The sequence below is a fragment of the Malus domestica genome, chromosome 06 (assembly GCF_042453785.1).
Source record: "Malus domestica chromosome 06, GDT2T_hap1".
Classification (NCBI taxonomy): domain Eukaryota; kingdom Viridiplantae; phylum Streptophyta; class Magnoliopsida; order Rosales; family Rosaceae; genus Malus; species Malus domestica.
Window position 1 is genome coordinate 3,553,362 of NC_091666.1, and position 25,803 is coordinate 3,579,164.

A 25,803-nucleotide genomic window follows, 5' to 3' on the forward strand; every position below is an offset into this window, starting at 1 on the left:
CTTCGCCATGGCACAACATGGATTTTAGTATCTTACAACGTTTAAACGGTTAAAAACAGCTTTTAAGTTTGAAGGTCCGGAATTTTGTAATTTTCCGGTTTGTTTTCTTTTGCATCCAGCGTTTTTCTTAAGACTATATAAACAACTTTAGGGTTGTATTGTAATTATCTTATCATATTATTTATCAAAATTCAAGTGCTTTTCTTAATTCTTTAGTGTTCTAGAAACTTATTAAGAGTGATGTTTGTAATCTCCTTTATCTGTAACTTCCGCTATGTCATTTTCTTTCTTAAGTTGAGGTTGTCTAATTAAACTTGAACGGTTAAAATTATTTACATCAAATGTGTTGAAATTGGGTGCCAAACGCGGATTAAGTTATGGGAATCCATGCTTTCGGATGAATAATATAGCTCGTATTCAACACGCAGTATTTCCCAATGAATGACTTAGCTTAGGTGCTCTGTGAACACTAATTTTTTATTTTCGTTATTTCACACGATTCAAACATGTTAAAGCACGGCATGATGTCAGGTCTACACTTCACTTTTGGCTATTCGGAGAACTAACTGATCACTTCTACGTTTTCTATTGTTCTAGATACGTAAGAAGGAAACTTAATAACCAGCTACTACATCTATAGGGTTTACTCCCCATGATGTTGTTTAAGTTGCCAAATCATACTACACAAACGTGATCACATGATTAGTAATCCAAAGAGAAAAACATTTTTTTCTCCCTAATTTTGTGAACCGTTTGGCATCAACTTCTATCTTTCAATTTCTTGAAACTTTCATACCAACTACTAAGATTTGACCCATCACCTTTCTCTGTGCTGAAAATTTCTCTCCAAACCAGTGAAGGCTCTGTCTAGTCTCTAGTCCCTTTCAACAAAGACCTTCACGGAAGCTTCATATCGTAAACTTCAACCATTGCGAAATAATTAAATAAATAGAAATATTGTTTAAACTCTTAATAACTCATTATACTAGTTACTTTAGAGGCAGAGACGTTATGTGCAGATTGTAACAAACTCTAAAAAAATGCATTCTGAAACTGAAATATAGGTCGGTGTACGGCAGCTCATCTTTTTCTATACAATTTCCCACTGCATTCTTCCAATCAGGCAGCACCACGGACACAGAGATGAAAGGCATATATACGTGTATTTGTTATTTTAATCTCAATTGGCATAATAAAATAATTATTAAGACTAATTAAGTTTTGACTTTGTCCATTTGTAATCTCTTAAACACGGCATCTCCATACGGCATCTGTGCATATATCTCTCTGTCTTTTGACAATTTGTTTACAATTACAATAGATACTGAGAGAGAATATATTTGAAGAGATAGTATTTCGGTTATTTCTGGTATTAGTAGATACAGTTTTGGGTCGTACCCTTTTGAGCAAGAGAATGTCGGAGAATGTTGAGCAACAGGTTGTGTGTTTTGGTCAGAAGAATCATCAGAAGAGTGGTTAAAAAGTATAAGCTCACTTTCAACCTCTCTAATCCCCCAAACCCGTAGAGCTCAGCTTGCTCCAATTCTGTAGGTTTAAGAGAAGGGTTTTCAACCTAGCATAAAGGTATGAACTAACACCTTTTTACTATATCTGTGTTTTTTGTTGTGGATTAAGTCTTTTTTCTATTTAGGGTTTGTGGGTTTTAGTGGTTCATTTAACTGATAAAACCGTGTGAATTAAGACTTTTGCCATCTGGATTTTGTGTGTTTCGGCTCTTACTTCTTTCTTTCTCCTTATGTGCATCCCCAGTTTTTATTCTTGCGATTGAATGAAAAATTGAGGGACAAAAACAAAGAGATGAGTGCGGGACGAGAAACTAAGAGTTTGAAAAACACTAGCTTTGGCGCTTTTTCAAATCTAGATTTGCACTGTTGAATTGGAAATTAAGGGTAACATGCTTTATTTGTTTTGGTGTTTTTGATCATGGTATCATACTTGGACTTGTATGAATTAAATCATTGGTAAAATTAATTTTCTATTTTAAGTGAATTTTTGGGGTGATCTGAACCATTGAAATGGAGACAGTTTAGGGATTCATGTCATTATTTTTCATCTAATTAATTTTCAGTGAGTTCTGCTTGTCCATTTCTTAGTGGGTTAATTTGTCCTAGTTTCTTGGTACCCAATGAATACCTTGATCTTCCTTCTTGTATTGTCCTTGCCGTAGATTCTTTCATTTCTTAAATCTTTCTGTCAATAGAGATTTTGTGGTGTTTCGATCATTAATCGGTGTTTGTACTAAGTACATGAATGTATTGTAGCCAAGTTCGTTTTTTCATACAAAACTTTGTTCTCCTAATGTTGTCTTCTTATTTCAAAACTTTGATGTCTTCTGTGTCTAATGAGCAGTGGTGAAAATTGATTCATATAGCATGGTGAGGAACACTGGTAAAATTGTTTCACATGCCGGCTCTGGGGTAAGTCCTGATAATCCAAGATCATCTTCTTAATTAAGTGTTAAGTATGTATGTATTTTAAAGTTTTAACAATTTCAATGGCAATATGACAACAAAACAAAGTAGGCCATAATGGAAGGAGAAGGTCAATGCAAGAAATCCCTTTTTGCTTCTATACACAAACCACACATAGATGAAGGCAGACCAAGAAGTATGGTTATTAAGGTACACAAACTTTGAACTCTCACAAAATATATCTTTTCGAATTTTTCTACAGTACGGTTAACTAAAGGGTTTTAAGATGTGGATATATTGTCGATATTGTTGATACATCGACTTTATAGTTGCCTCTATACGAGCGATATGGTTGACTTTAAAAGTGCAATAAACCGCAATTTAGAATGACAGTATATTCTCGTATATGTTTGATTTGAGATGTCTTGAAGAAATATGTATCTGATTGGATTTGTTTGGTTAAACTTGCAACAGAAAGCACATAATATGATTCCTGCACACATTGTGGCTGAGGCCATATCAACCCTCCATGGTGATGGTCTAGAGCTCAGATGGTCTGGGCCTATTACACCAACAGAAAGGGAATATGTCGAACAATACGTGTTGGCAAAGTACCCACAATATGCTGGCCTTGTTGAAGGAGAACAGTTTGATCTCTCCAGTATTTGCGTCATCGAAGAATCTCCCGAGGCCATGCCCGATGACAAGAGGAAGTCACCAAGGGGTAGCTTGAAGTCACCGAGGGAGTCCTGGACACAATTCGCCGGAAGCAACCTTCCCGACTTGGACAGGACTCAGTTGGAGCCATCAAGGTTGCTTGATATCCTCACCACGAAATGCTCCTTCCCAGGAAGTTTCATCTCAATCCCCGAGATACAAGCTCGAAACAAGGTCTTGAAGCACTGCGGATTGACCGATGACGATTACCTTGTTCTCTTCACCCCAACCTACAGGGACGCCATGGTATTGGTGGCGGAGAGCTACCCGTTCTATCGCGGAAACCACTACATGACCATTATCGGCGAACAAGACTGCATTAAGGATTTTGCTGGTTACAAGGAAGCCAAAGTGATTTTGGCACCAGAGACTTGGTTAGATTTGAGGATCAAAGGTTCACAACTAAGCCAGTATTTCAGGAAGAAAAGCAAACACAAGCTCAAAGGGTTGTTCTCCTATCCAGCTTACGTAAACGAGGTTCATCACTCGCTACATTGGGTTTCGGAAGCACACCGGAACTCATGGCATGTTCTTCTTGATGCAACTGCACTGGTAATCGGAAAGGATCACTTGAATCTCATGCTTCACCGGCCTGACCTTGTTCTGTGCACGATCGACAACTCTCACGGCCAGACTTCGAAGATCACTTGCCTTTTGGTCAGGAAGAAATCCTTTGATACTACAGTGACTCCATCTCAGGTCAATGAGTGAGGGCTGTTTGTATGCTTTACGTACGATATGTTTAAAGGCTTTAAGCCAAACTAGTAAGCAGTAACAATTTTTTTCAGCTGTGAAAAGGGGAATACGAACACGAGCGGATATAATCACTTAACTAAAATTTCAATTAACAAGTACAATAAAACTCACGACTGTTGTGAGTTTGTTCTGAATATATGTTCTGCACTTAAATTCCAATCTCTGCAAGTACCTTGTTTTCGGATCAACGGGAGAGGGAGGATTCGAACGTGAAACATGTTCCGACATTGGAAAGGGAGAGACCACGGGACTCGGGAGTGCGAAGCTGTTCGGAATCAAGTTGAGCTTGCAGGTCTTAGTCATACCTAGTTGTCGACTACAATGCAATTTTGACCCCTTTTTTGTATCTACTTTCATCATTGAGTCATGGAAATAGACATTTAGTGTAAATAAACTGGTTAGACAGAATCTAACACTAAAACCTTATCAATGCACCAATGCAATTATTGAAGAACATGGTAGGACATGAAGGATTCATATCATAAAGATTTGATGTCGACTACCAGACACATTCCTTCTCCTCCTTTATTCTGGGACGGGCAGTGTAATATAAACTTACATAGGCGAAGTTATAACAACAACAACAACAACAACAAAGCCTTTTCCCACTAAGTGGGGTCGGCTATATGAATCCTAGAACGCCATTGCGCTCGGTTTTGTGTCCTGTCCTCTGTTAGATCCAAGTACTCTAAGTCTTTTCTTAGGGTCTCTTCCAAAGTTTTCCTAGGTCTTCCTCTACCCCTTCGGCCTTGAACCTCTGTCCCGTAGTCACATCTTCGAACCGGAGCGTCAGTAGGCCTTCTTTGCACATGTCCAAACCACCATAACCGATTTTCTCTCATCTTTCCTTCAATTTCGGCTACTCCTACTTTACCTCGGATATCCTCATTCCCAATCTTATCCTTTCTCGTGTGCCCACACATCCCACGAAGCATCCTCATCTCCGCTACACCCATTTTGTGTACGTGTTGATGCTTCACCGCCCAACATTCTGTGCCATATAACATCACTGGCCTTATTGCCGTCCTATAAAATTTTCCCTTGAGCTTCAGTGGCCTACGACGGTCACACAACACGCTGGATGCACTCTTACACTTCATCCATCCAGCTTGTATTCTATGGTTGAGATCTCCATCTAATTCTCCGTTCTCTTGTAAGATAGATCATAGGTAGCGAAAACGGTCGCTTTTTGTGATCTTCGCTAGATTGCTCCGGTCATTAGTGTGGATAAGTATATAAATGGATAGAGATAGGAAAGCAAACACAAGATGTACGTGGTTCACCCAGATTGGCTACGTCCACGGAATAGAGGAGTTCTCATTAATTGTGAAAGGTTTACACAAGTACATAGGTTCAAGCTTTCTTTTAGTGAGTACAAGTGAATAATTTAGTACAAATGACATTAGGAAATATTGTGGGAGAATGATCGCGTAATCATGAAACTTCTAAGTACCGGAGTGTGGTATCGTCTTGACTTGCCTTATCTGTCTCATAGGTAGATGTGGCATCTTCTCTGGAAGTACTCTTCCTCCATCCAGGGGTGGTATCTTTAACTGGTGGAGATGCACAAGGTAATGTATCAATTTCACTTGAAGCTTACTTGTAGTTTCAGGCTTGGTCAAGCGCAATACAAACCATGTAGTAGGAGTCCCCGAAGTCGCCGAGCTAGGGGATCTGCTGAAATAGGTGACAGACAAGGTAAACAATCAGAGCTCCAAGCAATCAGTCCCAGATCAGAACTTTGATATTCGAGTTCCGGCTGATTGTTCACATTCGCCCTATCTTGCAGGCACCATGAAGGATAAAGAGAAGAAAAATGAGAAGAGATGATATGAGATACTTTTGCTTTTAAAGAAGTAACTTTCCACAGGCTTATTCTTGAACTGAGCTGGAGGGTTTTCTGGTTTCCTCCAGAGTATAAGGCCGACTGAAGAATTTGAGGGTCAAAACAAGTCCATCAAATCTAGAGTACGTTCGACCCTGCTGATATGGGATACTTTTGCTTTTGACAGAGTAGTGGATGTATCGGCACGTGTGCTGTTACGCTTGTCTCCACATGCTTCCTTGTATCCTTCTCACTTGCCCTATCTGTTCCTCAGGCAGATGCGGTATCTTCCCTGGAAGCATAAGATGTTAAAGATGAGTACTCGAGAGCAATGTCAGGTAAGTAATCAGGTAAGGGGTTCCAGGCAGTCAGTTCCTGGCTGGAAGCTTGATTCCAAGTGCTGACTGATTGCTCTCTTTCTCCTTGTCTTGCAGGTAAGAACAAGGCCAAAGGAAAAGACAGGGAAAAAGCATGATATGGGATACTCTTGCTTTTAACCCTGATGATATGAGATATTCTTGCTCTAGTATAGCTTGTTTGCAGAGGTATTATCGGGGGGAAAGAAAGCTGAATATTTCGAAAGGCTTCGTTGGGAGTGCCTTCTCAGATATGAGGAAGGGTTGAGCATTTTTGCAGGTCTGTCTGTCCGTTGGGGATGGAGGTCGACATATATAGGAGTCTCCCTAACAACAAGTAGTAAAGCTATTCCTTTACCCTGCTTGGTTATAGCACGGTAGTGGGAGCTGCCAGTTTCACATGTTTTAACTCTGTCAGAGCACTTTGAAAAAGTGGTCTGTGGTATCTGGAAAGCTGATGTTGCGTGTGAAGATTACAGACAAGCTTTATCTAAGGAGATCTGGCTCTTGAAGTTGGGAAAGTGGTGCCTCTTCGGTTTTCGAACAAGCAATCCTGTCGGGGATCTGGCTCTCGAGATTCGGAGAACGATGCCTCTTCGATTTTTGAGAAAGCAATCCTGTTGGGGGTCTGGCTCTCGAGATTCGGAGAGCGGTGTCTCTTCGATTTTTGAGAAAGTAATCATGTTGGGAGTCTGGCTCTCGAGATTCGGAGAGCGGTGCCTCTTCGATTTTGGAGCAAGCAATCTTGTTGGGAGTGTTTTCTCGAATGTGAGTAAAGGTTGGGCATGTTTGCTAGTCTACCTTGCCACGAAGCACAGAGATTGACACACATGGACTTTCCAATTATCCAGCAGTGATGATGTTCCTTTACCCTTGTGGGTAATAATATGTTAGCTAGACCTTTAAAATTTATGTGTCTAAACTTTGTTAGTGTTGTTTCTTTGCTATTCTTTTACCCTTCTTGGTCAGAGCGATGTAGTGGGAGCTGCAAGCTTCACGTGTCTCAACTTTGTCAGAGAACTTTGGCAAAGTTATATGTGGTACCCATGAGCTAATGTTGCGTGTGGGAAGTGGGTGATTGAACAGTAAGATTCATGTGCTTTCTACTTCACCAGAAATCTTCGACAGAATGCCCATAATTTCCGCAAAGCTGAGTGTGCGTGTGACCGTATTGACAAGGCTGGAAAAGTAGGTGCCTCTTTGATTTCTGAGATCGGCCCTCGTGGTCTCTGAGCAGCCCAACTTTTGAGAAAGCAAGCGCCTCTTCGATTTCTGAGATCGGCCTTCGTGGTTTTTGAGCAGCCCAGCTTTTGAGAAAGCAAACGCCTCTTCGATTTCTGAGATCGACCCTCATGGTCTCTGAGCAGCCCAGCTTTTGAGAAAGCAAACGCCTCTTTGATTTCTGAGCAGGCGCCTCTTCGATGTCTGAAGCTCCGTCGAGTGCAGATTTTTATAGGGGCTGGCATTAAGTTCCAAAGCACACTTGAATCTCCACTAGTAGAAGCTCCATTCTTACACTTCTAAGATCTTGATTTGTCCGACCTCTTCTCTCTTCAACACCTTTGAAAATGTCTGGCCCCTCCGACCGTCGTTTTGACTTGAACCTTGTTGAAGAGGCAGCCCCGCCTTCTCCAGACAACATATGGCGCCCATTTTTCGTCTCCCCTACTGGTCCTCTTATCATTGGGGATTCTGTGATGAAGAATGATATGACCGCTGCGGTGGTGGCCAGGAACCTTCTCACTCCCAAAGATAACAGATTACTTTCCAAACGGTTTGATGAGTTGGCTGTTAAGGATTTTCTGGCTCTCAGTATTCAGTGTGCAGGTTCTGTGTCTAATATGGCCCAACGCCTATTTGCTTGAACCCGCCAAGTTGAATCATTGGCGGCTGAAGTGATGAGTCTCAAACAGGAGATTAGAGGGCTCAAGCATGAGAATAAATAGTTACACCGGCTCGCACATGACTATGCTACAAACATGAAGAGGAAGCTTGACCAGATAAAGGAATCTGATGGTCAGGTTTTACTTGATCATCAGAGATTTATGGGTTTGTTCCAAAGGTATTTATTGCCTTCATCTTCTGGGGCTGTACCGCGTAATGAAGCTCCAAATGATCAACCTCGGATGCCTCCTCCTTCTAGGGTTTTGTCCAGTACTGAGGCTCCGAATGATCCCCCTATGGTGCCTTCTCTTTCTGGGGCTCTACTGACTGCTGAGACTTCTCCTAAGCAACCTTTGTGAAGGCTCCCTCTTGTTTGTTTATTTTGACTCATGTATATGTACATATTTGTAACTTATCGGGGATATCAATAAATAAGTTTTCCTTCATTTCAACGTATTGTGTTAAATACACCAAAGCCTTCTTCGCTAAGTTCTTTGAATTTTCTTTTGTTGAAGCTTGTATGTTGAAGCTTTGTGAGTGGAGCATGTAGGTTAAGGTAGTGTTCCCTTAATTTCCCGAGTGAGGAAAACTTCTCGGTTGGAGACTTGGAAAATCCAAGTCACTGAGTGGGATCGGCTATATGAATCTTAGAACGCCATTGTGCTCGATCCTGTGTCATGTCCTCCGTTAGATCCAAGTACTCTAAGTCTTTTCTTAAAGTCTCTTCCAAAGTTTTCCTAGGTCTTCCTCTACCCCTTCGGCCTTGAACCTCTGTCCCATAGTCGCATCTTCTAATCGGAGCGTCAGTAGGCCTTCTTTGCACATGTCCAAATCACCGTAACCGATTTTCTCTCATCTTTCTTTCAATTTCGGCTACTCCTACTTTACCCCGGATATCCTCATTCCTAATCTTATCTTTTCTCGTGTGCCCACACATCCAATGAAGCATCCTCATCTCCGCTATACCCATTTTGTGTACGTGTTGATGCTTCATCGCCCAACATTCTGTGCCATACAGCATCGCCGGCCTTATTGCCGTCCTATAAAATTTTCCCCTGAGCTTCAGTGGCATACGGCGGTCACACAACACGCCGGATGCACTTTTCCACTTCATCCATCCAGCTTGTATTCTATGGTTGAGATCTCCATCTAATTCTCCGTTCTTTTGCAAGATAGATCCTAGGTAACGAAAACGGTCGCTCTTTGGTATTTCTTGATCTCCGATCCTCACCCCTAACTCGTTTTGGCCTCCATTTGCACTGAACTTGCACTCCATATATTCTGTCTTTGATCGGCTTAGGCGAAGACCTTTAGATTCCAACACTTCTCTCCAAAGGTTAAGCTTTGCATTTACCCCTTCCTAAGTTTCATCTATCAACACTATATCGTCTGCGAAAAGCATACACCAAGGAATATCATCTTGAATATGTCCTGTTAACTCATCCATTACCAACGCAAAAAGGTAAGGACTTAAGGATGAGCCTTGATGTAATCCTACAGTTATGGGAAAGCTTTCGGTTTGTCCTTCATGAGTTCTTACGGCAATCTTTGCTTCTTCATACATATCCTTTATAGCTTGGATATATGCTACTCGTACTTTTTTATTCTCTAAAATCCTCCAAAGAATGTCTCTTGGGACCCTATCATACGCTTTTTCCAAATCTATAAAGACCATGTGTAAATCCTTTTTCCCATCTCTATATCTTTCCATCAATCTTCGTAAGAGATAGATTGTCTCCATGGTTGAGCACCCTGACATGAACCCGAATTGGTTGTCCGAAACTCGTGTCTCTTGCCTCAATCTATGCTCAATGAGTCTCTCCCAGAGCTTCATTGTATGGATGGACATGAAGAAATATAACTATAAAACTAAGGACATTCATTGATATTCTTTAACCAAAATCCAAGCATTCCAAACAAAACAGAAACTAAAACATTGCATCAGGCATCAAATTGACAAAGTCAATTACTGAAGTTAAAAGCGGTTGTATTTTTGGTAAAACATAATTTTGGAGGACCTTAGTGAATTTAACTAGGGACAGTCTGACTTTATAATAGTAGAGATCGTCTTTTCAGCCATTGTCGCCTTAGTGTTCTTAGTCTGGTAAGGAGCACCATTACTACGATTAAGTTGGTAAACCAATCTTGGTCATTTAAATCAGATAGAAAGAAGTGAAAGGCCCAGGGAATGTGGTTCCAGTTATGGTACATAGGGATGCTTCTACACATGACATTATAATGCGCATTACGTGCCTCACAAAGTACTTACAGGACAGAAGCACCAAAAACCGGGATAAAGGAATAGGAACAAGCTAGGGACCCTAAAAGTATAAATCAGTTTCTTCAAAGGTGCGCAGCAGTTTGGCATCCTAGACTTGTCGGATATAGGATTATAACGGGGTTAACTAGACGGATGAGCAACTAACCATGAAACTAATATCTATTGTACATCTTATGCAGGAATAAAATTGCAATTCAAAAGATTCAAGAGTAGCAGATCACATTTGTTCAAGCAAAGTGGTTTCTTTCCACTTTATGTTAATAAAAAGGAAGAAAATTACTTCACGTTGAATCTACTGCCACAATCCTATTGTGTGTTTATGTACATTGAGATCACATACAATTTACTCTAACCATTCTGAACAATAACTCTGAATGTCCTTTCCAATGTTAGCCAATGTACAGCAACATTGGTACACAGTTGGGAACGTTAGCCCACTTTTGCGTTTTCCACCACATGCTCCTGGGAGGAGAAAAGTATGGAAGTTGAAAAAAGGACATGGCATCCAGTTCTTATGCAATGAATAGACTAAACTAAATACTGACGGATTTTATGGAACAAATTTCGGTAGAAAATATTTGCTAACCTTGAAAAAATTTATTATGCTTCACTCAAACCAAAACGAAAAAGGTATTAACGCAAAGAGAGAAGGGGAGATTTTAACCTCTTGAAGGACATGAGCTTGAGATAGAGAACTAAGTTGGCAGCTTTCCATGTTTTCAAGTAACTGGATTACAGTTTGCAGATGAGGAACACTGCAAAAATTGCAAACACATCAGGGAAAGGGTGCAAGAATGGAGATGCCATGCACATTATTACTAGTGGAAAGATATGGGGAACACTTCAAACCAACACTGTTAAAGTTATGGGTTTGGTATACAATCACTATCCATAAAATGCAATATGTTGCATTCCATCATTTCAATTGCGGCCACTGGGTGAAAAAAAATTCAAAAAGTGCAGCTCATTTATCAAATCAGTTATCAAGATTTTGGTGTCAAAGCCCACCATCTTGCGAAGTCATATTGTCGTATGACCAAGTGGATTATAAATAGTCTCAACAGACAAACAGGATGCGCACAACCATTCATCTTGCAAGGTCACATTGATGCATGTCCAAAATTTGGTTTGGTATTTCCTTATTTCTTAAGAGGAGATATACCAACAAAAACATTTGATAACATGACACAAGATTCAGAACTGTTAGCTATATATTTCTCTTTCTGATGAAACAGGAGATGCTTCAGGCAAGGGTTTGGTGTATATAACTGCATGCTATAAAAGGTTTTCCAAAATAAAGCCTACACAAGTTTTAGTGCACAACCTTTGTAACCCGTTTTCCATATGTGCATCGAGGGATGAAATCACTCGAGGCATCTGTCCCAACAACTGCATACAAAGGAGAGGAAAATGAAATTTACTTTGAATTTTTTAGACTTTATAGTCAGCATCATCTTGGTGAAGGTAATCAAATTACCTGTCCAGTATTCTTAATTGTAGATGTTTTGACCAAAAGGTTCTTTGGAAGCTTTATCAGTTGGGCCTGCAGAATATAAGAAATTAGAAATATAACCATGTGCGGCAGGCCAATGAGGCAAAGTCGTACCATGGCTATCACCACATACTGCATGGTGGTAAGCCTTTTCCAGTATTGTTCAAAGTATACTGTATCCAGATGATAAGATGAAAATTAAGGGTGAGAATGACTACTTCTCATTGCATCATGATGTATAGTTATAGTTACATTTCATGTTTGGAAACATGGAAGAAGAAACCTTTATCAGTTGGGCCTGCAGAATATAAGAAACCTTCCACCCCAATGTGTTCATTTTTAAGGCCCTACCCCTCACCACAAAACAAAACATTAACACTCTTCTTCAAAAGCAAGAAAATTCAGATTACATCCAAAAAACCTGCTTTTATGTACCCATCCCTGTCCTGTTTCACCAAAATCTATCCTAATGAACCGGACTCTGGAAAAGCACATTGTAAATAAGCATTTCATTCTTTTATTGATACATCAAATATTCGTATCAGTTTCACAATCCTTCATAAGGAAGGGCGCATCTGATAATTTTCTCTGCCTATATATACCCCATTCCTGCCCTGTTCCACAAAAATCTATCATTAATAACAGGACTCCGGAAACTCTTGCATTTTCTGCACATTCTAACTAACCACTTCACTATTTTACAGATTGGCCAACTATTTGTATCAGTTTCACAATCCTTCAGGAGGAATGGCATCTCTGATCATTTGGGCATTATTTTGTATCCATTTCTAGTTTTTTGTGTCCAGATACATGTCAATGACCGCTTTCCCTTTTACACATAGTTTTTCATAACATTTCTGCCTCCAAAATTGTACAATCTTTGAGGTAAACCACCTGGGCCACAAATCTCCTCCAAAATTTTATTTCTACAAATATATTTCCCCTTTTTTGCTTGACTAATCTTATTTTTCCCGATCAAACCAGCACCAGTATCTGGCATAACCAAGTACAGAAGAAAAGTAACAATAATCTCTGTAAATGTAATGCATTCACCCTTCCCAAAATCTAACCAAAACCCAGTAAGCCAAATTGGTTTAATTTTCGAAAATAAAATTAAAAGGGAGACTCATAAATTAATTAAACCATTGCCCACTGAAGCTTACTATCCTCTGCCGCATAGATATTGTGATAGAGAAACTGAGAAATAGAAAATAAAGAGAGAGTAGGATTGGTATGCCTGGGAAGGAGATGATTGCTGCATGAGGTGGAGGAGGTTGGAAGTGGACAGTACGGCCTGAGATATCTGATCAGATACCAAGGCTTTTGCTGTATTCCCTCTGCTGTTTCTACCTCCGGTCGAGCTCGCCATTCTTCCTCTGTGTTCCTACTTCGGAAAGCGCTTTCTTATTTTTGCCCTTTTAGTTGATCAATAAGTAATAAAAGCATTTTTTATTAGCACCTCATCGTAACGATGAATGCATCTACCATAAAAATTTAAGGAACTTTAACGAAAAGCACCTGGTACTGTTCACTTTAACGAAAAACCACATTCTCCAATTCTCAAAACTCTTCTCATATTCTATTGTTGAACAAAACACTAACCTATCAAACTACAAACATTTTAAAAGGTCGTACCCAGTGCACAAGGCTCCCGCTTTACGCAGGGTCTGGGAGAGGTGAATGTCGGCTAGCCTTACCCCCATTTATAGAGAGGCTGCTCCCAAGTCTCGAACCCGAGACCTACCGCTCATGGGCGAAGGCACTTGCCATCGCACCAAGTGCGACCTCTAAACTACAAACATTTTGATTAGGAAAAATTATTTTTAAAGAATAGAAACAAGAAACTGATGTTTCGAACTTCACATGAAGTAAAGTTTTAGTGATTCAAACATCAGCAATTATTTAAGCCTAATTTTTCTTTCTAAAATAGCTGCATTATTTAAGCAATAAGCCAGTGTTATTTAAGCCTTTCTAACGTACTTGTGTATATTTATGGGTTCTCATAACCCCGCTTGCGATTCACCAAATACCTACTTGGTTTTCTAATAGGGAATTATTATTGATACTTCAAATTTCTTATTTTATACTCTCAATTTTCTATATTTAGAAAGAAAAATACGCTTATAGGGAGTGTATAATGAAATTTTTGGAATGTCAATAACACTTCCCTTCTAATACACGCAAAGTGTTTTGGTTTTCTATACTACCCAATAATGCAGGAAACCAAACTTCCCAATTTCAACAATTTTAAATAAATAAATTTTGAGCATTGCGTTTTCACAAAATACTAGTGACAAAATTATTACCTAAATACATCTCTCTTATGAACTTCTGTAAAAGTTTATATGCATTATATTTTTTTGTGATGTCAAGTTTAACTTCTAACCGTATTTCGATTCTTCGATCATTTTAGTAATTGATAGCCAGAGACATATATCGTTATGCACTTATTGTTTTCAATGGTGAATTACAGTAATATAACTCATTCCATTCAATTGGTGCCTATCAAGTGTTTATTTTCTTCTCTCCACATCAACCATGCAGAATGTTAGGGTTTTACTTCTAAGTCAATTTAATTTACACTAATTAAAAATGAGTATTATAAGACATGGAGAATGTGGTGTGGGTAGAAAATGCGGGGTTTATGTAAAAAAAATGTATGTGTATGTTGATAATGTGAGGTGTGAGGGTATTAGGGGAAGTATGTGGGGTGTATTAAGATAATGTTTAATTGAAAAAACAAATATGAGGTATATTAAGTATGTAAAATTTATTCAACAATATGTGAGATGTTAATATAATAAGCCATAAATAAATGATTATCACATGACTACTAGATTACTTTGTTTTTGGACAAGAACTAATGGATTATTTGAAGCAAGCGAAAGACCCAAATTAGCCCCGTCTCTGACCATGATATGATATGTGATATTTTCTTTTGGTAATGTTTTGGGAGACCAAACTTTTAAATTAAATTTTGTAAATCAAATAATGCAGATATTGATAATTGAATTATTATTTAAGTATTGATTAACGTGATTGTCTTCCTAGTATTTTCTTTTTTGTCAAACTGTAGTCATTTTGTTAAATTCGCAAAGAGAGGTTAACATTTTTCACAAGAATATTAAATACGGGGAAAAACATCGTTCATTTATGAGTGCCCATTCAAACAACATTCAATTGATAAATCATTAATATAGTGTTTTTTTTTTAACAAACAATGTTATGCAGGCGGGAAGTGACCTAAGTCTGAACTTCACAATGGACTAGCAATAATATGGTTCAAATTCTCATTTGGTGAGAATCGAACCTAAGACCTCTCACTTATAAGTGAAAAAGGAAACCACTAAACCGTAATATTAAGACCTACTCCAACCTTTGGAATAAAACTCAAATTTTAGGTTTTAAACCTATCCCAACTTGCTCCAACTCTTGAGCCAAATATGAGTTTTAACCAAAAACTCATTTTTAAGGAAAATTTAGGCCATAATTCCCCTTGAGTTAGTGGGCTGACACACCATATATGTAGTGGGCTGACACACCATACATGTGTATTTATTTTCAGCTTTATATTTATAAATTCATTGAATCCAACGGCTAAAATCTAATATGATCTAATCCAATGGTTCAAATTTAAATTCAACGACTAAAATAATTAAAAAAAAATCTTCCAAGTGTTTCATATTCTTTCATAGTGTTCCATGAGTTTCATGGTGTCGGTGTAGTGATTTTTCAATATTTATCGAAATCTAGATATTTTTAGGTTAAAATTTTCATAAAATTAAATAAGGATTGTCTACATAATTGTTTTGTTTTTAAAGTTATTTTGAGAAAAAAAAATTATTCTAAATTCATTCTTTATAATCTTGGGCTAAAAATTTAACCCAAAAGTGTTGGAATAGAAAAACTGTTTTTGGGTTCAAACCTAAATTTTCTAGATTAAAAGTTTTAGGTTTTAACCCAAGGGTAGGAGATGGTTTAAGTGGCTTAATTTTGTGTTGTTAACACTTAAAACTTGTAGATTAACAAATTAAAACAATAAACCCTTGGTAGGCTTGGGAATGTGACTAAAATGAAATGGACTTAAAGATTTAAGTGGTTCGCCGCTCAAAACTAAGCTACATCCACGGTAATGCTCGGGTGGTATTGATTTTAGAACTACAAATAACGCTTGGCTAAATACATGAACTCTTTATTCTCTCAGTCGTTTGACTGTTTACAAGAGGTTACTACCCCCTTATATAGAAACTTCAATGAACCCAGGAGCCTTAGGTTTACCTACCTTTACTTTCCTGGCCTTTAATGCGCCACCTATGTAGACTGGCTTGTTGACACCTTTTCATCCATTAGCTGGATATTCAGCAGTGAAGTGACATGTGTTTAGTCGATGTTGCACACCTTATTAGAGTGATACGTGCCGAGCGACTTACATGACCTTGGTTATTGATGAGTATATTTTATATTATATATTTTACCTTAATCTTAGTATATTTTGGTTAATATATTGGAAGAATTTTGATACTTTGAATTGTAATTTCAATATAGGACTTTCGACTTCCTCTGGAACAAAACAGGATCAAATGGACGAATTTTGGAGTAATTCTAGTTGGAGGACGTTCGTGAGTCATTTAGCTTGATCGTATCAAAATTTGGGATTTTTCCACCAAGCGGTTATTTTCTGGCGATGAAATAAAGAAGCAGTGCACAGTGCTGGAAAATGACGTTTTTGGGCTTAAATTGCGTTTTTGGAGCCCAAGATGACCTCGGATGGGTTCGTGGCCTTCTAGAAAAGTGTTCAGAATATTCCAAACATTAAATCCAGCTATATTGGGCCAGTTTTGGAGCAGCTTATGGGTCAAAACATGGCTGTTCAGATTTTAGACAAATTTTATTATTTAATTTAGGGTTATGTTTCCTAGGGTTTGCGGGGTGGCTTGGAAAATATATTGCTTAGCCGTCTACAGTTTTTAGACTACGCTTTCTTTTATGCAATTTTGGAGACAGAGAGAATTGCTAGGGTTTTGGAGATTTTCTACTTGAAGGTGTTTTCAATCATTTTCTTAATAATATTTTCTATGATTTCAATTATGAATATGCGAAACTAATTTCTTTTGTTAGGGCGAAGCCTTGAGCCTTAGCATGAATATGTGATTTTTATTTAATTGCTTATGATTGATTGCATGCATACTTTGAATTGTTAATCACCGGGATAAAAACTATCTAATTGTCTTAATGCTTGATCACCATTACGATCCTTAGAAAAGTAATCTGATGCAATTTTGGTCGGAAGGTTCCCTGAAATTGACGCTGGCTTCTTGTGATTAATAATTGTAATTTCACTTAGGATGAATATCACGTCTTAAGGATTGCATGGTTTTTCAAAGGATTTTCATAAAGCATAATGAGTCTTTCATGTTCAGATTTGATCCGAACGTCCGGACGGGTTGCATGTTAGATATACGTTCTATGTTGGAGGTTTCAAGTAGAATATGAATTAGGAAAATCTAACCTTCAAAGTGGCATGTGTAGATTATAAGTAATTGGTAAAAATTCATAGGATTGTTAGGTGATGGTGGATCCCTAGTGCTTTCTTAATTTTATTCTCACAAAACTGTTTTATTTTCTCTCTAGCTCTAATATTGCAGATTGTTTATTTTAATTCATTAATTTCGTTTTTATTTTAATTAGGTAATAAAATCAATCACTTCAATTTCTACTTTACAATAATTAAATTGAATCTGATTAGTTCGAATTATTTAATAATCCATGTGGAGACGACCTTGCGAGATCCGTTTACACTACAATAACCTTGAGATTCTTGCAAGTAAAATAGGATATTTAAGCTTGTTCACATGAGTAGTAAAAATCTTATCAAGAAAATGGCGCCGTTGCCGGGGATTATTTAAAATAATTCCTACTAATCAAATTTTCAATTAGTTATTGCTGTTTATACATATAAGAAAATAAAATTTAATTTTCGTTTTTGTTTTATTTTTCCCAGATTACAACAACTCTTAGTTAATTATTTTTGTATATATCTTTTTATTTAATTGCTGATTTTGTTTGGTAGGTTACAATTCGTTTCTTTTTGAGCAGTGCAACAATGGAATTTGCAGTTCCCCCTGAATTCAATCTAACACCCGGTGGACCACCTCTTTGGGTGTCATTAGCAGAAAATGGTTATTATGGATTTAAGCCTACAGTTTGTGCTCTTTGTAATTCAAATACTCATGATATTTTGCAATGTCCTGAGAGAGAATTTCCAGATTATGTCTAGGAGTGTATAAATATGAGAAACGATTCAAAATGGAACTGGAACAATCCCCATTCAGAGTTATACACTCAAAGTTTAAAAGAGCATCTTGGGCAGTATTTTGAGCAGCTTAATGTGCCACAAGAGCTTCCAGTGGAGGACAAGCTCTCTAAATTGTTGGAATTAACTGACTTATACATTGAAATAACCAATGACGGATTTCTGATTCAAGCATTAAATTATGGGAAGAGCTTTAATGATCAAGAGGAGATTGGTGCAGGAATTGTAGAGCAATCTGCCACCCAGTCATGCCCAAAGGAGGAAACACCACCTGCTGATCGTGAAACAATTTCCCCATAATCTTTTCCTCCCCAAGTTTATGTGCCACCAGAACCCTTCCCAACAGGGCTGCACGAATGCACAAGAATTGATATGTTAGAAGCTGTTCATTCAAAATCAGTACATCAGACATCACATGATCAGCTTTTGACTACTCTGACCATTTTGGATTCGGAGCAACAAGCTACTGATCAGAAAATTTTGGTTGCTGAATTGGACACGCAAACGTCGCAATTCATCAAATTTAAAGAAAATCAGGATCAATTCCGTGACAGCCAAATTCCTCATAGAGAAATTCTGCCAGTGCAGAGGTTGTGGGTGTTAAATACAAGGTTCAAGGCAGCTCAATGGAAACATAAACCTCACTGGAAACAACCTTATTTGATCACAAAGATTCATTTGCATAGAAGTGCACTTATGAAGAATTCAACCACTGATAAACAACAACTCATTCCATACCTACTGTTGCCGTATGATGCTATCAAGAAGTGGTTAACTCGAAGGGAACAAGTAACGTGATCTTCAATTCTTCCCTCTACGTCTAGCTATAGACATTAACTAAAGCGCTAATTGGGAGGCAACCCAATTTTTTCTAACTCTTTTCTTTTTATTTCGTTTATTTTATTTTCCTGTTTTTATTCCTAATTACAAAAATCATAAAAATAAAAAAAAAATCAGAAAATTGAAAAAAAAAATTGCAGTTTTTAATTCTTGTTATTTTTCTTTACTTATCTAATTAGGTTTTTTTTATTGCAGATTGCATTCGGAACTGATTCGGCCTAATCCCAACTAAGGGGGTGCAATCAACAATTATTCCCCTAGCACATTCATCATCAATTCATCATCAATTCCTCTACATTCATGAGATTAGGCAGTGTGGAGTGCAGAAACAAAGTTGAGGGATCTAAGTGGCACAGAGAATAAGACATGATGAATTTATAGATCTCTTCATGCATGACGAACAAGCCAATTCAACATACTGAGGCACTGAGACTATATACAAATTTTTATTCATAGATTCTTATCAAACATAGTTACAAGGATATAGAAGCATACCTTTTCAATGAGGATCTGTGAGTCTCGATTTTTCCATGGAAACACACATGCATTGGGCAATTTTCATTCATTTTTCCCTAATCTAAGCACTTGAGACAAAAATCGAAGGGAGATGGAGATAAAAACTACCTGTGAGTGTGTCAGACTAGAGCAGGATGCGATCTGCGGTTTCATCTGAGCAGGTTGTTGGTCTTGCTGCTCGAGGTGCTGGATTTCCGAGACACGGCGGTGTGTTGTTGTTGGGTTATGGAAGGCTACGGATGCATCACTTACAACGGTTGCAGGAGCTGTTGTGAAATGGAGGTTTGAATGGATGGCTGAGCTTGAGAGTTTTGAAAATGGGAAGAGATCCGCGAGAGTCTATTCGGTTTGTCTAAAGATAGAGAAGGTTCTTGTGTTTTTTGGGAGTAATGAAGGAGAGAGAGCAGAGAAATGGGGTCCGAAAGAAATGAAAAAAAAAATATATGGGAGGAAGAAGGACTTGCTGTGAAATGGAGAGTGTAAAAGTATTTTCAGAATATCTAGAGAGAGCCGTTTGGGCTCTGTGTTTGATGACTGACAGAGACAGAAGACTGATGCCTGACGCCTTTTCAGAATCGGCATGCCAGCTGCATGCCACTTTCTCATGGGTCTACTCGGCAACTTGTGTAGGTGGTCACGGCTCCATGACCTTCCAAATAAAAACCCAGACATGGGAACTAGCAGGCTTCCACTTTCCAATGCACATGCCCGCTGCATGCTTTTCAAACAAAGGAATCCAATGTTCCTATTGGACTTTTGTTTGCGAGTTGGGCTCAAATACAAGCCAGGTGTTCTTTTCTCTTTGATTTTTGTTTTGTTTGTTATTTTATTTTATTTTATTTTATTTTTTATTTCTTCTTATAGTGTTGTCGTTTTTTTTAAAGTGTCCACTAGAGTTTTTGTGTTTTACTTTTAGTTTTCTTTTTGTTTCCACACCTTGAGGACAAAGTGCGCAATAAGTTTGGGGGTGGGAAAGTAAAATTTTAGGTTTTTAATTTTTTTATGTCAGTTAAGAATTTTGATTCTTTTTAAGTTAATATCCATAGATTATTTTAAATGTTAAAACAAATGGACATGGTGAAGGTTAATCCCACATTAGAGTCTTTTCTATTTATCGTTGCTTAGACACTGATTCATGAATTATACTTTGAACTTTGCACATCACACTAACATGGTTTGTGGGGAGTGCGATTGAAACACTTGCTTTTAGTCTAAGTTATTTTTTAATTTTTGTTTTAAGTAAAGTCAGTTATTATTGTGAATAAAGTAATAATTGTCTCACCCGAGGTTTTGCCTAGTAACCGGGCCAGTCCTGCCTAATCAGCAGTGATTCTCGCGTCAAACGGTAGAGTTTTGGCATGGGGCAGGGTAGTTAGTTGGTTTCGTAGCCTTTTCAGCTTGAGTTAATAAGTCCTTAGGGGTGTTCTACACCTAGTGCCCTAAAGCCCTAGTGGTTTGGGAGTCATTGACCTAAAGCTCGCTACATGGGTTGGATCGAAAACTTAAGTAAATCGACATTGCACGACCACTACTGTTATAGAAAAAAAAATGTTATATATGAAAAAAAAATTGAAAAAGAAAAAAAAAGAAGAAAGAGAGTTATATTTAAAGTTACTATGTGTGAAATAAATAAGGACGAGAGGTAAGAGTTTTAGTCGAGTCTCCTTAACTATGTTGGTTCACTTTACACCAAAGAAAGTTTGTGAATTCTTTTCTAATTGATTCTAAATGATTTAGACTTTGTGGTGGGATTGGTTGGAACTTTTGAAAAGATTTTCTGATGTTTAACATGTTCTATGGATTGCAACTGTAAAGGTGAAAGTTTTTGTCAGTTAATTTTAGCTAGTTGTCTAGTTTGTTAAGTTTTTATTTTTGTTTGAGTCTTGTTTCGCTTGAGGACAAGCAAAAAGCTAAGTTTGGGGGTATTTGATGAGTATATTTTATATTATATATTTTACCCTAATCTTAGTATATTTTGGTTAATGTATTGGAAGAATTTTGATACTTTGAATTGTATTTTCAATATAGAACTTTCGACTTTCTCTGGAGCAAAAAAGGATCAAATGGATGAATTTTGAAGTAATTCCAGTTGGAGGAAGTTCGTGAGTCACTTAGCTTGATCGTATCAAAATTTGGGATTTTTCCACCAAGCGGTTATTTTCTGGCGATGAAATAAAGAAGCAGTGCGCAGTGCTGAAAAATGACGTTTTTGGGCTTAAATTGCGTTTTTGGAGCCCAAGATGACCTCGGATGGGTTCGTGGCCTTCTAGAAAAGTGTTCAGAATATTTCAAACATTAAATCCAGCTATATTGGGCCAGTTTTTGGAGCAGCTTATGGGTCAAAACGTGGCTGTTCAGATTTTAGACGAATTTTATTATTTAATTTAGGGTTATGTTTCCTAGGGTTTGCGGGGTGGCTTGGAAAATATATTGCTTAGCCGTCTACAGTTTTTAGACTACGCTTTCTTTTATGCAATTTTGGAGACAGAGAGAATTGCTAGGGTTTTGGAGATTTTCTACGTGAAGGTGTTTTCAATCATTTTCTTAATAATATTTTCTATGATTTCAATTATGAATATGCGGAACTAATTTCTTTTGCTAGGGCGAAGCCTTGAGCCTTAGCATGAATATGTGATTTTTATTTAATTGCTTATGATTGATTGCATGCATACTTTGAATTGTTAATCACCGGGATAAAAACTATCTAATTGTCTTAATGCCTGATCACCATTATGATCTTTAGAAAAGTAATCTGATGCAATTTTGGTCGGAAGGTTCTCTGAAATGGACGCTGGCTTCTTGTGATTAATAATTGTAATTTCACTTAGGATGAATATCACGTCTTAAGGATTGCATGGTTTTTCAAAGGATTTTCATAAAGCATAATGAGTCTTTCATGTTCAGATTTGATCCGAACGTCCGGACGAGTTGCATGTTAGATATACGTTCTATGTTGGAGGTTCCAAGTAGAATATGAATTAGGAAAATCTAACCTTCAAAGTGGCATGTGTAGATTATAAGTAATTGGTAAAAATTCATAGGATTGTTAGGTGATGGTGGATCTCTAGTGCTTTCTTAATTTTATTCTCACAAAACTGTTTTATTTTCTCTCTAGCTCTAATATTGCAGATTGTTTATTTTAATTCATTAATTTCGTTTTTATTTTAATTAGGTTATAAAATCAATCACTTCAATTTCTACTTTACAATAATTAAATGGAATCTGATTAGTTCGAATTATTTAATAATCCCTGTGGAGACGACCTTGCGAGATCCGTTTATACTACAATAACCTTGAGATTCTTGCAAGTAAAATAGGATATTTAAGCCCGTTCACATGAGTAGTAAAAATCCTATCAGTTATCTAACCTTGCCCCTCTGAGTAGTAACCTAAACCACCTTTATATCCCATCCCAGACCTTCACTTTTGGTCGCGAACCGCCATGTGGCGTGATAAACGTCTAGGTAGACCGGGCCCTGAAACCTTGCGATATAAAGTTGTCAGGTTGCCCACATGCCTTTGGCAATCAGAAAATACTTTATATAACCTAGTCGGATTGAGCTAGTAGGTGGCTGACTTTAGTGCTCCGGAGTATCTCATTCTAAACCCCTTAGACCTTGAGCTTCTTGATCTTCTTTAGGCTTTGAATTTACTTTGGGCTTTTCATGGCTCCATTCCCAATCTACACCATTTTGTGTGCCTAAAAGTGCCCAACGTTAACACGTGTGACACTAAAATGTGGTATGAAAAGGCTCAAGAATGGTAAGCAACTAACGAAAATTCTATGATTCGTCAAGAATATCCTATTTTTTCATCGTTAGCTATTTACAAAACTAAAATCTCCAATAGTTAAAACCTAAAGTATAAGGCGTACCACAAAAATTCCTGCAACTAATTGTTTGGGAAATTGACGGTGGTGAATGGTTATGATGGATCTATGCATTATTATTTATATTTCCAATGTTTAAATTTCAGAAACAGTATTGTTTCGAAACAATAGTGATTTACTACTAGAAATTATCACTTGCCTGTCGAAATTTTGCCCAACGAACCAAAATTTGTATTTCATTTGGCAAAGTAACTTTACTCGACGGAATAAAAAATTGAGTCGGGCAAAAGTGATCAACGTTTTGGTTTTCTTATTCTGAGACTTTAGGTGACGAAAATATTCAATGGGAAAAGAAACTTCATCAGGCAAATATTTCATGCCAAGGAAAAAATTTGGTGCGTATTACCTTTTACCCAAAGGAAAACTAGTTCGACATTGTATTCTTGTAGGGCCGATGAGTGCATTTGTAAAAAAAAAAAAATAATAATTATCAACTCATCAACATCAGAGCTAAAATAACTGTTAATCTATGACGTGTTTCTAACCGTCGAAGGCCAAAGACTTCATTTGGGTGATTTTTGCAATATTTCATCTTGGAGTATACCAACTACATTAACGATTGAATTGTTGAAATTAATTTTGCAGCTGCAAAAATCATCAACGGAATTGAATATGCGAAAATGTCCCTTGCCGACAAACTTGTTTTCCGTTGGGCAAAACATTTAGGCAACGAAACCTTACTTGTTTTATTTTTTGTAGTGACTGTCAAGGGGTTTGGCAGCACTCCGCACCTATGTGAATATGGTCTTTGTTTGTTTGTTTGTTTTTTGTTTTTCCATCTGATGTAAAAAGTCTCCTAGCAACCAGCTACTCGTCAATCTCACTCCAACAATAACCTGGGATGAGTCTGGCATGCGAGATAGATGGTGCAATGGCTATGGCAGCGGCTAGGGTTTATCAGGTTGACATTGTGAGCATGCACGCTATTTTGTTCTCTTTTAAAAGACTTGGGAATGGATATACATAATACAGCTGGGTGTTACAAACATAAATTCACATTGGTTGGAGTCGTTCAGTTGTTTGAGCATTTGAGTAACTATATATGTGTGATCATTCAGAAACATGGAAACTCCCATTTCAACCTGCAAGTTCTGAGCAGTGACGCATATATAGATCAGTTCTACAGTCGCACTTAGATTGAAACATTATGTTTATTATTTATTATAAAGGTTTAGCCACAAATTAAGCTAACTGTGTAGTTAGCACATAAGTCTAGCAAAATAACATAATTAGAACAAGTTTGACCAATGCGAGGGTATGCATTTACATTCGCCATGGACACATTCAAGCGTTGCATCCTCACACTCAAGTAATCCCCTGCAGTCAGCCACACTGGAACACTTACCCTTTCCTTTTTGCAGGATAACATCTGTGACTTGGCATGTGCATACATGGTTAACACAAAGAACTGTGCTTGAAGTGCATGGAAAACTATTGCAGTCAGCATTAGTAGAGCATCTTTTCACAAATGCAGCTTCAGCTACTCCTGCAGAAAGAAAAACAAAATGATTCAAAGTTTAGGATAGCTTGTGCAATTGTGCAATTCTGATGGTTGACGCTTATGGGCCACATTACATGTCAACGGCAAGAATCGGCTCATGACCCTAGCATCCTTCTTTAGGCGGTATAATATAAGCAGTACAATATAAGAAAAATTCACCCGCTAGAATAAGCTCGAGTAAGTTTAAACTTCAAAATATAGGCGGTATAATATAAGAAAAACTCACCCGATGCAATGACCAAGAAGAAGAGGACTAAGCTGATGATGGCAATCTTAGAAGTAGCCTTCTCCATAGTTTTCTCAATTGTGCCTAGGCTTGATTTGATTGATATTTCAAGGTTTGCTGTGTAATGTAGTATTCTTTTTGGGCTGTATTTATAGGATCAGAAGGGGGAAGGGGAGGGGACATTGCTGGTAATTTTAGTGCCAAATAAATCTAAAATAGCAAGACATTTCTAGCTAGGAAGGAAAAATCTTGCAACAAATATGTTTTAGGTCCGGAACTAATGTCCTTGTCATTGTCATGACAAAGAATAGTTCTTAAATATTGACAAAATTTATATATTTTCAATTAAAAAAAAACTATACATGGATAAGAATGCATAAATGTGGAAGAAAATCAGGTCTATGTTTATTGGGTATTTCAAGATACAAAGTTGTTCATTAAGATCAATGCTATGCCGTTATTATTTTGTTATTTCATTGAAAATTTATTGCATTATATATCAATTTCAGTGTTTTAAAACCTTGCCCCAAGGTGCGCCTAGGCGGCTTTGGAGGCGGGGCTGGAGGAAAAATCGCCTCTATTTTGTGGGAGTGGGCGAAAAACTTGCCTAGCTATGTCGGGGCGCGCCTGGGCGGCCGAGGTGCACCTGAGGCAATCACTAGGCATCCTTGTTTTCCTTTTTGAGTTGCCCAGATCTGAAATCTTCTTGTTGCAGTGTCTATCTTCAAGCAAAGAAGACGAGCCAAGAGGGTTTTAATTCTTTATTTTTTTAATA

At 37.7% G+C, this 25,803-nt stretch overlaps 2 protein-coding genes and 2 long non-coding RNA genes across 6 annotated transcripts; 1 reads left to right on the forward strand and 3 right to left on the reverse strand.

The window, feature by feature from the left end:
- Positions 1 to 1,092: 1,092 nt before the first annotated feature.
- Positions 1,093 to 4,039, forward strand: LOC103409448 (uncharacterized). 3 transcript variants are annotated; one of them, XM_008348263.4, is made up of 4 exons: positions 1,093 to 1,584; positions 2,371 to 2,438; positions 2,544 to 2,642; positions 2,907 to 4,039. In XM_008348263.4, the coding sequence occupies exons 2-4, from the start codon at positions 2,394 to 2,396 to the stop codon at positions 3,858 to 3,860; spliced, it is 1,098 nt and encodes a 365-aa protein (XP_008346485.3). In that variant the 5' UTR covers positions 1,093 to 1,584; positions 2,371 to 2,393; the 3' UTR covers positions 3,861 to 4,039. The 3 variants fall into 3 exon arrangements, with proteins under 3 accessions (XP_008346485.3, XP_070679490.1, XP_008346486.3); XM_008348264.4 differs by having other exon boundaries at positions 1,319 to 1,584; positions 2,541 to 2,642; XM_070823389.1 differs by lacking the exon at positions 2,544 to 2,642 and having other exon boundaries at positions 1,309 to 1,584.
- A 6,383-nt stretch (positions 4,040 to 10,422) lies between these two features.
- Positions 10,423 to 13,213, reverse strand: LOC103436868 (tobamovirus multiplication protein 2B). The gene is made up of 5 exons (XM_008375316.4): positions 12,981 to 13,213; positions 11,729 to 11,794; positions 11,576 to 11,640; positions 10,916 to 11,006; positions 10,423 to 10,713 (listed from the first exon to the last, which is right to left on the reverse strand). The coding sequence occupies exons 1-5, from the start codon at positions 13,110 to 13,112 to the stop codon at positions 10,681 to 10,683; spliced, it is 387 nt and encodes a 128-aa protein (XP_008373538.3). The 5' UTR covers positions 13,113 to 13,213; the 3' UTR covers positions 10,423 to 10,680.
- A 4,988-nt stretch (positions 13,214 to 18,201) lies between these two features.
- LOC139197177 (uncharacterized) lies at positions 18,202 to 19,737 on the reverse strand. Its single transcript, XR_011582313.1, has 2 exons — positions 19,521 to 19,737; positions 18,202 to 18,404 (listed from the first exon to the last, which is right to left on the reverse strand). It is a non-coding gene; the product is annotated as an uncharacterized lncRNA (long non-coding RNA).
- Positions 19,738 to 24,433: 4,696 nt separating this feature from the next.
- Positions 24,434 to 25,159, reverse strand: LOC139197250 (uncharacterized). The gene is made up of 2 exons (XR_011582486.1): positions 25,029 to 25,159; positions 24,434 to 24,787 (listed from the first exon to the last, which is right to left on the reverse strand). It is a non-coding gene; the product is annotated as an uncharacterized lncRNA (long non-coding RNA).
- Positions 25,160 to 25,803: the final 644 nt, after the last annotated feature.

What these genes read in the sequence shown, in the direction of transcription:
- LOC103436868 (XM_008375316.4), bottom strand. Translation starts at nt 13,112, where the DNA reads ATGGCGAGCTCGACCGGAGGTAGAAACAGCAGAGGGAATACAGCAAAA. An exon ending in CAATTAAGAATACTGGACAG is followed by an intron (nt 11,641 to 11,728) that starts GTAATTTGATTA and finishes CTTTGTATGCAG; the next exon opens with TTGTTGGGACAGATGCCTCG. An exon ending in AAGCTCATGTCCTTCAAGAG is followed by an intron (nt 10,714 to 10,915) that starts GTTAAAATCTCC and finishes TTCTCCTCCCAG; the next exon opens with GAGCATGTGGTGGAAAACGC.
- LOC103409448 (XM_008348263.4), top strand. Translation starts at nt 2,394, where the DNA reads ATGGTGAGGAACACTGGTAAAATTGTTTCACATGCCGGCTCTGGG. An exon ending in TTTCACATGCCGGCTCTGGG is followed by an intron (nt 2,439 to 2,543) that starts GTAAGTCCTGAT and finishes AAAACAAAGTAG; the next exon opens with GCCATAATGGAAGGAGAAGG. An exon ending in CAAGAAGTATGGTTATTAAG is followed by an intron (nt 2,643 to 2,906) that starts GTACACAAACTT and finishes AACTTGCAACAG; the next exon opens with AAAGCACATAATATGATTCC.